This window comes from Marmota marmota, unplaced genomic scaffold, assembly GCF_001458135.2.
Source record: "Marmota marmota marmota unplaced genomic scaffold, marMar, whole genome shotgun sequence".
NCBI lineage: Eukaryota > Metazoa > Chordata > Mammalia > Rodentia > Sciuridae > Marmota > Marmota marmota.
Window position 1 is genome coordinate 2,321,841 of NW_025999898.1, and position 14,146 is coordinate 2,335,986.

General features: G+C 38.6%; 1 protein-coding gene across 1 annotated transcript; it reads left to right on the plus strand.

The window, feature by feature from the left end:
- The first annotated feature begins 2,158 nt into the window (after nt 1–2,158).
- On the plus strand, nt 2,159–12,946 carry LOC125615113 (endogenous retrovirus group K member 25 Env polyprotein-like). Its single transcript, XM_048798294.1, has 2 exons — nt 2,159–2,666; nt 8,550–12,946. Exons 1-2 carry the CDS (start codon nt 2,632–2,634, stop codon nt 9,559–9,561), a joined length of 1,047 nt encoding a protein of 348 aa, XP_048654251.1. The 5' UTR covers nt 2,159–2,631; the 3' UTR covers nt 9,562–12,946.
- The last annotated feature ends 1,200 nt before the right edge of the window (nt 12,947–14,146 follow it).

The following is a 14,146-nucleotide window of genomic DNA, read 5'->3' on the forward strand; positions in this document are numbered from 1 at the left end:
TCATCTGGCAAGGCCAGAAATATACTTTCACTGTCTTTCCTCAGGAGTATGTCAACTCTCCAGCCCCATGTCACAGCTTAGTTCACTGAGATCTAGATTGCTTTTCTCTTCCACAAGATGTTACACTTGTCTATTATATTGAAGATTTTATGTTGACTGGACCAACTGACTGGACCATTCTGGACTTGCTAGTAGAGCATTTTCATATCAAGGTATGGGAAATAAGTCCTAACAAAATTCAAGGACCTTCAACTTCAGTAAGTTTCTAGTAGTCCAGTGGCATGGAGCCTATTGAAATAGTGAAATATTAAGGTGGGAAAGGCCAAATGGAAAGAAGGTATCAAATAAGTTGGCCTATCCTACAAATAAGAAGTAAGCACAATGCCTGGTGGACCTATTTGAATTTTGGAGGCAGCACTTGGTGTGTGTTACTTCAGCCCATCTACTGCATGATTAGAAAAGCTCCTTGTTTTCATTTGGGTCCAGAACAGAAGGAGGCTCTGCAACAGAACCAGGCTTCTATTCAGGCTGCTCTGTCCCTGAGCCATATGACCTGCCAGATCCAATGATACTTGAGGTGTTGGTGGTAGATAGGCATGTTGTCTGGAGCCTTTGACTGACCCCCCCCCCCCCGGGTGAATCACAGAGGAGGACATTATGATTTTGGAATAAGACCACACCATCACCTTCAGACTATTATCCCTTTGAGAAACAGCTCTTGGCCTGCTACTCATCCTTAGTGGAAACTGAATGCTTAATCATGGGCCACCAAGTTACCATGCAACCTCAACCTTCATCATGAACTGGATGTTAACTGGTTCATAAAGCCATAAAGTTGGATGTACACAGCAGCACACTATTATCAAATGGAAGTAGTACATACATGATTTGGCCCAGGGGACCCAAAGGCACAGTAGGTTGCATGAAGAAGTAGCCCAAATGCCCATGGTTTGTACTTTTGCTGCAATACCTTCTGTCCCTCAACATGAACCTATAACTTCATGGGGTGTACCTTATGCTCAATTAACAGAGGAAGAGAAGACTAGGCTCTGGTTTATACATGGTTCTGCATGATATGTGGGTACCACCCAGAAGTGGACAGCTACAGAAATAATGCTCCTTTCTAGAAAAACACTGAAGGACAGATGTGAAGGAAAATCTTCACAATGGAAAGAAATTTGGGCAGTGCATCTTGTTTTGCATTTTGCCTAGAGGGAAAAATGGCCAAATGTGCAACTGTATACTGATACATAGGCTGTGGTCAATGGTTTGACTTGCTGGTAAGTGACCTGGAAAGAATATAATTGGAAAATTAGTGATAAGAACATTTGGAGAAGAGGTATATGGATAGCCCTCTCTGAAGGATGTGAAGATATTTGTGTATCATGTAAATGCTCATCCAAAGGTGACCTCAGCAAAGCAGGCATTTAATAATCAAGTAGATAGAATGACCTGATCTGTGGATAGCAGTCAGCCTCTTTACCCAGCCACTTCTGACATACATCACCCAATGGGCTCATAAACAAGTGGTCATGGTGGCAGGAATGGTGGTTATGCATGGGCTCAGCAACACTAACTTACACTAACCAAGGCTGATCTAGCTATAGCCCTGCTTATCAGTAGTAGAGACCCACCCTAAGTGCCTGATATGGCATCATTCCCTGGGAAGATCAGCCAACATACTTGTAGCAAGTTGATTATATTGGACCAGTGGTTTGTCCTTACTGGAAGAGGCAGTGGTTTGTCCTTACTGGAATAAGGACACATTTTATGGGTACAGATTTGCCTTCCCTGCACATGGTTCTTCAGCCAAAATCACCATCTGTGAACTTAAAGAATGCCTTTTCCATTTTTTTTCAGTCAACGTTTTTTTCTGCTTTGCTAAAAGGTCTGACAAGAACAACATTAGAGAAGGAAAAGTTTATTTGAGGGCTCACAGTTTCAGAGGTTTCAGTCCATAGACAGCTGGCTTAATTCCTTGGGGCTCAAGATGAGGCTGAATATCATGGCAGAAGAGTGTGGTGGAGGGAAGCAGCTCACATTATGATTAGATAGGAGAGAGAGAGAGAGAGTCAGTCCACTCATTAGATTCAAAATATACACTCCAAAGGCATGCCCCTGATGCTCACCACCTCTAGCTATTTACCTTCAGTTAACACTCAGTTAATCCCTATAAAAGGATTAATTCACTGATTTAGTTAAAGCTCTCCAAACCCAATTTCTCCTCTGAACCTTCTTGCATTGTCTCACATGTGAGATTTTGGGTGACACTTCACACCCAAACCATGACATTCTGCCCCTGGTTCCCAAAAGCTCACAACCATCTCACAATGTAAAATACATTTTGTCTATTTCCAAGGGTTCCCATGGTTTCAACAGTTCCAAGACTGCCCAAACTTTCAAGTCCAAAGTCTTCTTAGGGACTCAGGGTAAGCTTGCATTGTGAGCTGCTGTAGAAATCAAAAGCTATTTACAAGTACATGTAGAGAATCAGACTGACTGCTTGCAGTCCTTGGTCAAGCTTGCCTGCAAACAGGATGTTCTGCCAAGTGGGCTGGAAGGACTTTGAGAAAAGAACATTACTTGCAAACAAGAATGTTTATCTGTTCTTGAGAAGGAACAGAGCTCAGAATGCTCCAACCCAAGAGTAGATTAAGACATCATCAGTAAGTTACTTCTGATTAGTAAGTTACTTCTGCACATAATGTTTTGCAAGCTTATAGACCTGAGTCATTGCTGTTGGAATGTTGCCTTCTTTGTTCATAATACTATATAAAAGACTGCTGTATTCAATAAAGGGAGCTGCTTCCTCCTCCTCCTCCTCCTCCTCCTCCTCCTCCTCCTCCTTCTTCTTCTTCTTCCTCATGCTGACCTGCCTTTGAGTTCTTTGCGTCAATTGGTGGAGTTGGCAGGGGTTGAGAAAACGAAAGGGGGACTTTCAGGATGAACATGGGAAACTCCCAATCCTTAAAGGAACAATATGTAGAGTTACTACAAGGATTATTACATTCCATAGATGTAAAAACATCTCATAAGAGAGTCAAGGAGTTATTTAAAATTATAGAATGTCATTGTTACTGGTTCCAGTATCAAACCAAGGTCCAGTTAAATTTAGGGGAATGGAAAATCATTCAGAAAGAGCTCCGTAAGCAGCTTCAGGCAGGAAATGTTATCTCCTTAAAGATTTGTACACTATGTAGCGCTATTACTCAAGCATTACAATTATTAGAGAGTAATAGTGAAAAGGATTCTCATCATGAAGGCAAAGTTGATACGTCAAAATCTGATACTAAAATTAATGAAACGGAGCCCAAGGAAGATATTTGTGATACTGTAGGTGATTCTCCTAAATCAGATTTGGACGATGAAAGGGATTTAGAAAGTTCAGATAGCGACTCTAGTATGAAAGAAATAACGGAGGCCTTTGTAAAACAAATGAAATTTAAAAAGCAAAGGTCCTCTCTTAAACCTATTGTTTCTTCTTATGCTTCCCTTTTTCCAATTACAAAGTCTAAAGTTGTTGTGGGTAGAGAACAACAGCACTTTTCGTTTCCTCTTACTATGATATATGATGATGATGATCTTCCAGCTCCCCCTGGTGGTTTTATTAATCCACCACATTTGTTTCCTAATACTAAACAACAAAACCCTCATAATCCCCAAATGATTGATGTTCAGTATACTGCAGTGGAATACAAGTTTATAAAGGATTTAAAAGCTGCAGTCTCTCAATATGGCCCTCAGTCTCCCTTTGTGCTAGGTATGTTAGAAAATTTAGGAACTTCTAAATTACTTATTCCCTTGGACTGGGAGGCATTAGCAAAAACAGTTTTGGAAGGATCTCAGTGGTTACAATTGAGAAGTTGGTGGAAAGATGAGGCACGGAAACAAGCTCGAGAGAATGAGACTCAAAATCCTCCTGGACCTATGGAGGATAAGTTAATGGGGGAAGGTAATTACCGTGCCTTAAGAGAACAGGCTCAATATACAGATCAAGATATTCAACAAGTTCGACAGGTTTTCTTGAGAGCTTGGAGATGTGTAATACCCACTGGTCAAGCACAACTTTCCTTTACTAAAACCATACAAGGGGATACTGAATCTTATACTGATTTTCTTGCGAGACTGTGTACTGCTGTAATGAGGGCAGTGGGTCAAGATCAAATAGCAAATGTATTATTGGAAACATTAGCATTTGAAAATGCAAACCCTGAATGTAAACGTATTTTGGGGCCATTAAAAGGACAAAATGCCTCATTGGGTGAATATGTGAGAGCTTGTGCTGGAGTGGGAGGAATTGAACATCAAGCTTCCATATTTGCTGCAGCAATGGCTAGAACCCTTAAACCCAATAAATCAGGAACTTGCTTTAATTGTGGAAAAGCAGGTCATTTTTGAAAAGATTGTCACAAAAAAGGTAACAATAGTAATAATAGTATATCTCCCAAGACAAAAAAGATACCTACTGAAGTTTGCCGACGATGTAAAGGAGGCAAACATTGGACAAATGAATGTCGTTCAAAGACAGATAAAGATGGAAACCCTTTACCTCAATTGGGAAACTACTCAATGGGCCGTCATCCCTGGGGCCCACAAACAATACCAGGACCACCTCTCACTTGTTTCCCACAACAATGACCCCTGAGTTGGGTCAAACAATCCCAGGATAATACTAAGTTAACTATTGATAATCTTTATTCAGCTACCCAACAAAGTGCTGCTGCTGATTTACCTATTAGTGAAAATATTTTAATGTCTCCTGGAGGTGGTATTTACAAAATAAAGACTGGTGGACCTCTTCCCTCTAATAGTTTTGGATTAATTGTCAGTCATAGTACTCTGCCTTAGGAGGCATACATGTAATTCCTGGAATTGTTGATTCTGATTTTACAGGTAAAATTTTAATTATGGCATATTCTACCCAAACCCTTTCATTGATTAGTGGAGAATGAATCACCCAGATTTTGTTGTTACCTTTTTTTCAACTTCCTTCTAAAAATCAATCAAGAACTGGAGGATTTGGTAGCACAGGAAAGTATATATTTTGGGAAACTTTACTGATTGGAGACCCTCTTTAACTCTAAATATTCAAGGAAAATATTTTGAAGGATTTATTAGATACTGGGGCTGATGTCTCAGTTATTTCCATAAAACAATGGCTACAAGAATGGCCTAAACAAAAATGCCAAATAACATTAGATGGATTAGGGGCAGTGGCAGATGTGTGGGTCAGTTATGGCCCTCTATCATATCATACCTTAGAAAATATTAGGGTTCTAAAAACTTTTTACATAATTAATGTTCCAATTAATATTTGGGACTGAGATATTTTATCTCAACTTGGAGCACATATTCTCATTCCTTCAAAAAACTTGTAGCCACTGTTCAGCCCCTCGAGCAATGCCATTAACATGGTTAACTGGTACTCCTAAATGGATTGAACAGTGGTATTTAAATAAAGAAAAGCTCAAGGCATTAAAACAATTAGTTACTGAACAATTACAGGCTGGACATATTGAATATTCCACATCACCTTGGAACTCCCCTGTATTTGTTGTTAAGAAGAAGTCTGGAAAATGGCAACTATTGACAGATTTAAGGGAAATTAATAAATGTATTAAACCTATGGAGGGATTATAATTAGGACTTCCCTCTCCTGCAATGATTCCAAATAAATGGTCAATTTCTGTTATTGATTTAAAAGATTGTTTTTTACTATCCCTCACCAACCTCAGGATAAGGAAAAATTTGCTTTTACAGTACCTGAATATAATCATCATCAACCTGTTTAACGTTATCAATGGGCTGTGTTACCTCAAGGTATGATTAATAGTCCTACCTTATATCAGGAATTTGTTGTCCAAACCTTAGAGTCAGTTCGAAAAACAGCATTACTGTTTTTACTGACGCAAACAAAACTTCAGCAGGATATTGGACTCCCATAGCTTCTAAAGTGTATCCTCATGAGTTTTCCTCTTTTCAACCTGCTGAATTATGGGCTATTACTTTAGCTTTATTAGATTTTTCCAGTGTTCCTCTTAATATTGTTTCTGACTCTCAATATGCAGTTTTGGTGTGCACACATTACATTTTATACCATTATATGGATGATCTTTTATTAGCATCTTCTACAAACAATGAACATGATTGTTTTTATGAAGCAGTTCTAAAGGCTTTATCAAAATTTGGATTACAAATAGCTCCAGAAAAGGTACAAATTAATTTTCCTTATTCATATTTAGGATTTATATTAGATAAACTGCCGCAGTCTGGCTGGACACAATTCAGGAGCCACTTGTCAAAAGAAATGAACTTTATTTTTAGAACACACACACCAAACCACACAGCTCTTCAGGAAAACCTTCAGAGCCCAACTGCCACCACTGGCTTCCCACAAGCCTCTCAACCTCCCCCACTCCTCCTGCTCTTGAGGCTGATTGGCTGGGTCGCATGGGAGGAGCCAAAAAAGTCCCCCAATGAGCAGCTCTGTGGTCTGAAAGGGCGGGGAAACAGCCCAATGAGCATCCCCGCAGAGGAGCCAATCAGTTGGCAGCTAGAAGTTTGCTGGGGCCGCCGTGAGCCAATCATCAGCTGGCAGCTGGAAGTTTGCTGCGGCCCCTTCGGCTGTGGCTCTCAACAATAAACAAAAAATTAAGCCTCAAAAGGTTCAAATAAGAAAGGAAAACTTAAAAACTCTTAATGATTTTCAAAAATTGCTAGGGGATATCAATTGGATTCGTTCATCTATAGGGATCCCTACTTTATCAGTTACAACATTTATTTGCTACTCTAGAAGGTGATACTGAATTACATAGTTCTAGAACCTTAACTAAACAAGCATTACAAGAATTAACCTTAGTTGAACAACGTTTAAATGAAGGATATTTATCTTATATAGATTTAGAAAAATCCATACAACTAATTCTCTTTCATACTGGAGTGCTAACTCAAAATGATCATATAATAGAATGGATTTTTTTACCTAATAAGTATAATAAATGATTAACTACATATATAGATAAACTACCCTTTTTAATAATTAAAGGTAGATCTAGACTGTTACAATTGAGTGGTAGAGAGCCAAATCAAATTATTACTCAAATAACTCATCAACAAATTTCTTATAAACTACAATTAAATGAAAATTGGCAAATTGCTTTAGCTAGTTATTCTGGAGCTTTATCTACTCAATATCCTAAATCTAAAGTCTTCGAATTTTTAGAAAATATTCTGATGTTAGTAAACGCTATTTCTTCAATTCCTCTTTCTGGCATTACTGTTTTTACTGACGCAAACAAAACTTCAGCAGGATATTGGACTCCCATAGCTTCTAAAGTGTATCCTCATGAGTTTTCCTCTTTTCAACCTGCTGAATTATGGGCTATTACTTTAGCTTTATTAGATTTTTCCAGTGTTCCTCATAATATTGTTTCTGACTCTCAATATGCAGTTTTGGTGTGCACACATCTACCTTCAGTTAGTCTTCCTATCAATCAAAAAACCATAATTGAGAAACTATTTGCATTTACACAAAGATTATTATTACAGAGAACTATTTCAGTATATTTTACTTATATTAGGGCACACTCTACATTGCCAGGATCATTAACTAAAGGAAATCAAAATATTGATCAACTATTGTTCCCTTTAAAAAAGGCACATCAAGAACATGCTTTACATCATACAAATACTAAAGAACTTTCCAAAAAATACAAAATAACCCCAAAACAAGCACGTGACATTGTAGCTAACTGTTCATCATGTACTCCTTTTAATATCCCTTACTGTCCTCCTTGTGTTAATCCAAGGGGATTCCATCCTAATGCCCTTTGGCAATGGATGTTGTTATAATTCAGTCATTTGGACGACTAAGATATGTACATCATACCATTGACACTCATACTCATTTTCAATGGGCCACAGCATTTTCTTTGGAAAAAGTTGATGCAGTCATTTCTCATTTATTATCTTGTTTTGCTATCATGGGATTTCCCAGGAAACTTAAAACTGACAATGCACCTGCATGTACATCACAAAAATTACATTCATTTTTACAGAAATATGACAAAATTACAAATACATTTGGTATTCCATATAATAGTCAGGGTCAAGCTATTATAGTTGGTATTCCATATAATAGTCAGGGTCAAGCTATTATAGAAAGGGCAAATTGTACATTCTGAGAATATATATATATATATATATATATATATATATATATNCTAGATGTGTATAAGAGACAGATATATGGCTATGGCTTATACACCTCAAAATATACTTCATTAAACCGTGCTAACTTTAAATTTTTAAAATATTTGGTCAGCTTCTGAGGTTCCTGCAGCCCAGCAACATTTCTTGATATTTAAATCACAGCCATTATTTCAAAAGTCGGAAATACTTATATGGTATAGGGATGAAAATAAAGAATAGATTTCTGGGTTGTTGCACCACATGGGAAGGGGGTTTGCTCTTATTTCTACAGATAAAACACCTTTTTTTGGGTACCTTTAAGACTTATCAAATTGCAGAATGAGCAACCCATTTGTCAGACAATTTCAGGAGCTGTCAATGCAGAGAATCTTTATGATGGAAATGAGAACAGCGGACCCCCCAACATGGAGACAGATGAAAAGATTGACTCAAGAAGATGAAAAACCCCTTCAAAAGGCAAATCAGCCTTTAAATCCTGTTAATCTTTTATTAGCTATGCTTGCAGTTATTAACTGCCAGGTAAGTTCAGTTTCTGCTCATTCTTTTGCTTATTGGGCCTATGTACCTAATCCTCCTTTGGTGCAAAGTGTTTCCTGGGGAGAACCTGAGGTTAGTATATGTACTAATACTAATTTCTTCCCCCCTCCTGAATGTGGGGGAATTGAAGATATACCATTCCATGAAAATCTGTATAATATTTCTAATATAACTATAGCTGTTGAAGGAGTTCCATTGTGTATAGGGGCTCATTCTTTCTGTTTACCTGTTATAGCACATAATGATTCTCATTCTTATAATACTTGGGGAATTAATTATCAAAATTATTCTACTGCTGTTTTTACTGTCATGATATCATCCCAAGAGTTTAATGTCTCTAATATGTATGTTATTCAATCATTGTTAATGTCTGTAGAATGTTTTGTTAGAACTCATCTTCCTTTATGTTCAGCTAAATATTTTAAAGCCTTATTAACTCATTTAGAGTGGGAAAAATGTCATGATCATCACCCTAAAATGGTAGTCAAAAATCAAAATATCACAATAGTAGATTGGAGTACTGATCATTCTGAATTTATAGAAAGTTGGTCAAATCGTACTTTAAGATGGCATCGACATAATGGAACAATAAATGCTTGGGGTAATGAGACAATTAAAATGCAACATTATGCTTTGGTCCCTCCAATGTTACAACACATAAAGTTTTCCAATGTTCAAGGGGATATATGGAAATTATGGACAGTATCTGGGAAACTTACTGTTTGGACTAGGAATTTCATGTTAAATGTATCCCATTCCTCTCCTTTCGAAGTACATCTACATAATAATCTTATTTTGCATCCACATGTGTAAAATTCCCTTATTCTCTAATGATTGGAAACTGGGTATGGAATGAAACTTGGGGAACAATATCATGTGAAGACGGTAATCTTACTCAATGTGTAAATAGAACTAATTCGGATTTAATAGAATCTAATAATTATTCTTTAGTTATTGTTAAAGCTCACATGGAGTTGTGGATGCCTGTTAATTTGACTCTCCTTGGTCTGATTCTTTGCCTGTTACTCCTTTGTACAATGCTGTTCAAGTTTTATTACATCACTTTCGACGATTGATAGGAATAGTTATAGCTTCAATCCTTGCAGTCGCTTCTGTTACTGCCACAGCTGCTATAGCTGGCGTTGCTTTATATCAAGGCATGCAAACTGCGGATTTCATGTGAACATAGCATCAGGATGCTCACTTGTTATGGCAACAACAAAAAGATTTAGACTCTCAATTAGCTACGGATGTGATAAATTTACAACATACTGTTTCCTGGCTTGGCGATCAAGTAACTATTTTGGCTACCAGAAGTGTTCTGAAGTGTGACTGGAATTCTTCTCATATTAGTGTGACTCTTGTACCATATAATACCAGTGATTCATGGGAAACCATTAAAAGATGGTTAATTGGACATCAAAATTTAACTTTAGAAATTATGGATTTGGAAAAAACTATTATGGACACTTTTAGTAAGACATTACCTGATTTGACAGGATCTGACATTTTACAAGGATTGTCTTCAAGTATTGCTAATTTGAATCCTTAAGTCACTTCTCTACCTTGTTGTCAATTTCTTTTGGTAACACTGTAATAATTTTTATTTTATGTTTTGTTTTGTATATAGTCTTCCAAAGCTGGAAAAGGCAAGGCAACTGAAACATGAAACCTCTCTAATCGCTTCTGCTTTGGTTCATTTACAAAAACAAAAGGAGGGAGATGTAGAGAATCAGACTGACTGCATGCGTGCTTGCAAACAAGACGCTTTGCAGTCTTTGGTGGAGCTTGCCTGCAAACAGGATGTTCTGCCAAGGATGTAGAGAATCAGATAGGATGACTGCATGTGTGCTTGCAAACAAGATGCTTTGCGGTCCTTGGTGGAGCCTGCCTGCAAACAGGATTTTCTGCCAAGTGGGCTGGAAGGACTCTGAGAAAAGAACATTACTTGCAAACAAGAATGTTTATCTGTTCTTGAGAAGGAACAGAGCTCAGAATGCTCCAGCCCAAGAGTAGATTAAGACATCATCAGTAAATTACTACTGATTAGTAAAGTTACTTCTGCACATAATGTTTTGCAAGCTTATATAAGTCTTTGCTGTTGGAATGCTGCCTTCTTTGTTCACAATACTATATAAAAGACTGCTATATTCAATAAAGGGAGATTCTTCTTCTTCTTCCTTGCTCATGCTGACCTGTGTTTGAGTTCTTTGTGACAATTACCCAATATATAAAAGTTTAAATAAACATTTTCATAAACAAAAATAGAAGCATGGAAAGAAGGGATAGGACCAAGGCAAGACTGAAATATAGCTAGGCAAACAAGTCCTGTAACACCACATTCGACATCTGTGGCACATGGTATGGGGAAAAATGCATGGAGTACTGTATGCATGGCATATGTTAAGGGAGTCTGAGTGGCAGGCCACTCCCCTCATGCTAGGTGTGTGAGTGGCAGGCCAGTTACCCTGTAGGCACAGCCCTGGGTGTGAGGCCATGTGTTGCAGTCTTTGCACTTGTTCCACAGCCCACTTCTCAATTGGTTGCTGCAAGGACAGTTAGCAGAAATTGCATTGGCGGCTGTCTGTAATCTGCCTAGCTATTGCCTTAGTATATATACATGGTAACTCTGCAATAAACTGAGACCTTCTTCCTGCTTGGTTTCTGGAGGTCTTGATTAGTGACTCTGCAGCCACACTCTCCTTTATCCTGTTCTGTGAACCTCCTCGCTGGATGAGAGAGAGCCCACACAGCTGGTGCCCAAACAGGGACCTGAGGTAAGCCTATAAGACAGGGTAAGGCCCCTCACAGAGCACTAAGGAAGGTGAAATGGGGAACCTACCGAGTTCCACCAAAGACTCACAACTGCAAGTGCTGCACACTCTCTTAGATACTAGAGGTTTAACCCTGAATAATAGAGAAGCCCAGAAGTTCTGGGATATAAACACTAACCCATGGATCAATATTGATGATGTTTTTGATCCTAGGATATGAGACAAGATAATGGCAAATGCACGGCAAGCTGAAGTGAGATGGGGTATAATTTACCACTACATTTTTTTCCTATTGTGACAGCCATTTAGGAAAGTTTAGGGGGCCCTGAAACAAACCCTTGTCATATAATGATGGCCCTGAGGGAAGATAAGTCTGTGAAAGACAGGCAAGGGGAAAAAAGCAGTGACAAAAATCTACTTCAAAGCAAGCAACCACAACAGGTGCAGGAAGGATAGAGGCAGGAAACAGTACTGCTAGCTTTCATGGTGCAGGAAGAGATGACCACAAATGGTGCAAGTGCGCCTTCTACTGACGGGCAAAGATTATATCCTTCACTGAGACAATGGCAATTGCCTCCTTATGAAGCAATGCCAAAGCCATCAAGGGACTATGACAGCTTAGAAATGAGCAGGCTGCTGGACAGACCCAAGCCATGGTCTCCCAGAAACCCATTCCAGGAGGCCATAGATCCTTTTGAAGATCTGTGTAGGATAAGAGATGAAAAGTGGGGTAAGGGAGTATAAGCCTTCCAAGTCAACATAGCCCCCACACCACAGCACCCGGATACTTGGTATCTACACACATTGGGCACACTGAAGGAGTTAAAGAAGACAGTAAAAGAGGATGGGCCCCAGGGGCTATTTGCAGAGCAAATATTCGAATTACTCAGTCTTGAACTTAATTGCCCTCAAGACTGGAAAGACCTAGCCAGAGCTGCTCTTGAACCTGCAACATTTTTGAAGTGAAAGGCATTTTTCTATAATGAATATGAATAGCAGGGGGGAGGGTAACCACACTACAAATGTTAACCTCCCAGCTGAATGCTTGCAGGGAGAAGGAATATACAGTTCCCCTGTAGTACAAGCCACATGTCCACCAAATTATTTTGGCCAGGTGCAGCTCTGTGCTCTGAGAGCCTGGAGGAAGTTTCCACCTGGGGGAGGTACAGTTTCTATACAGGGCTTAAGGCAGAAAGCCACTGAGGACTTGCCATAGTTTATTGACAGAGTAAACAAGGTGGTAGAAGGGAAGGTGTCTCATAAGGGACCAAGGGCAGCCAACCATCCCTTTCCCTCCCACCCCTCTGACCTATTTAGAATTCATTTATTCCTCCCATACTGCCCCTTCCTACCCCAATATGAGTCAGCCTCCTTATATCAGAGAAAACATTCAGCATTCGTTTTTTGGGGATTGGTTAACTTCAATTAGCATTATCTTATCCAACACCATCCATTTATCTGCAAATGCCATGATTTTATTCTCTTTTATTGCTGACTAATATTCCATTGTGTATATATGCAAATTTTTTTTATCCATTCATCCACAGAAGGGCATCTAGGTTGGCTCCACAGTTTAGCTATTGTGAATTGTGCTGCTATAAATATTGATGTGGATACAGACCAAGGAGAGTGACAGCTGGGTCAAATGGTGATTTCATTCCCAGATTTCCAAGAAACCTCCATACTGCTTTCCATATTGGTTGCACCAATTTGCAGTCCCATCAGCAATGTATGAGTGTACCTTTCCCCCCACATTCTTGCCAACACTTATTGTTATTTGTTTTCATAATAGCTGCCATTCTGACTGGAGTGAGATGATATCTTAGATTTGATTTGCATTTCTCTAATTGCTGGAGATGATGAACATATTTTTCATATACTTGTTGATTGAGTGTATACCATCTTCTGAGAAGTGTCTGTTCTAGTCCTTGGCCCATTTGTTGATTTTTTTTTTTTGTGTGTGTGTGCTTGGCTTTTTGAGTTTTTTTATATACCCTAGAGATTAGTGCTCTCTCTGATGTGTGAGGGGTAAAAATTTGCTTCCAATATGTAGGCACTCTATTCACCTCACAGATATTTTTTCTTTTGCTGAGAAGAAACTTTTTAGTTTGAATCTATCCAATTAATGAATCTTGGTTTTAATTCTTGTGTTACAGGAGTCTTATTAAGGAAGTTGGGGCCTAATCCCACATGATGAAGATTAAGGCCTACTTTTTCTTCTATTAGATGCAGAGTCTCTGGTTTAATTCCTAAATCCTTGATTCAATTTGAGTTGAATTTTGTGCATGGTGAGAGATAGGGGTTTAATTTCATTTTGTTGCATATGGGTTTCCTGTTTTACCAGCACCAAATGTTGAAGAGGCTACCTTTTTTTCCAATACATGTCTTTGGCACCTTTGTCTAATATAAGATAATTGTAATTTTGTGGGTTTGTCTCTGTGTTCTCTATTCTGTGGCAGAATTCAGTTTTAGTGCCAATACCATGCTGTTTTTGTTACTATTGCTCTGTAGCATAGTTTAAGGTCTGGTATAATGATGCCACTGGCTTCACTCTTTCTGCTAAGAATTGCTTTAGCTATTCTGAGTCTTTTATTTTTCCAGATGAATTTTATGTTTGCTTTTTA

What these genes read in the sequence shown, in the direction of transcription:
- LOC125615113 (XM_048798294.1), top strand. Translation starts at nt 2,632, where the DNA reads ATGCTCCAACCCAAGAGTAGATTAAGACATCATCA. An exon ending in AGTAGATTAAGACATCATCA is followed by an intron (nt 2,667 to 8,549) that starts GTAAGTTACTTC and finishes CCCATTTGTCAG; the next exon opens with ACAATTTCAGGAGCTGTCAA.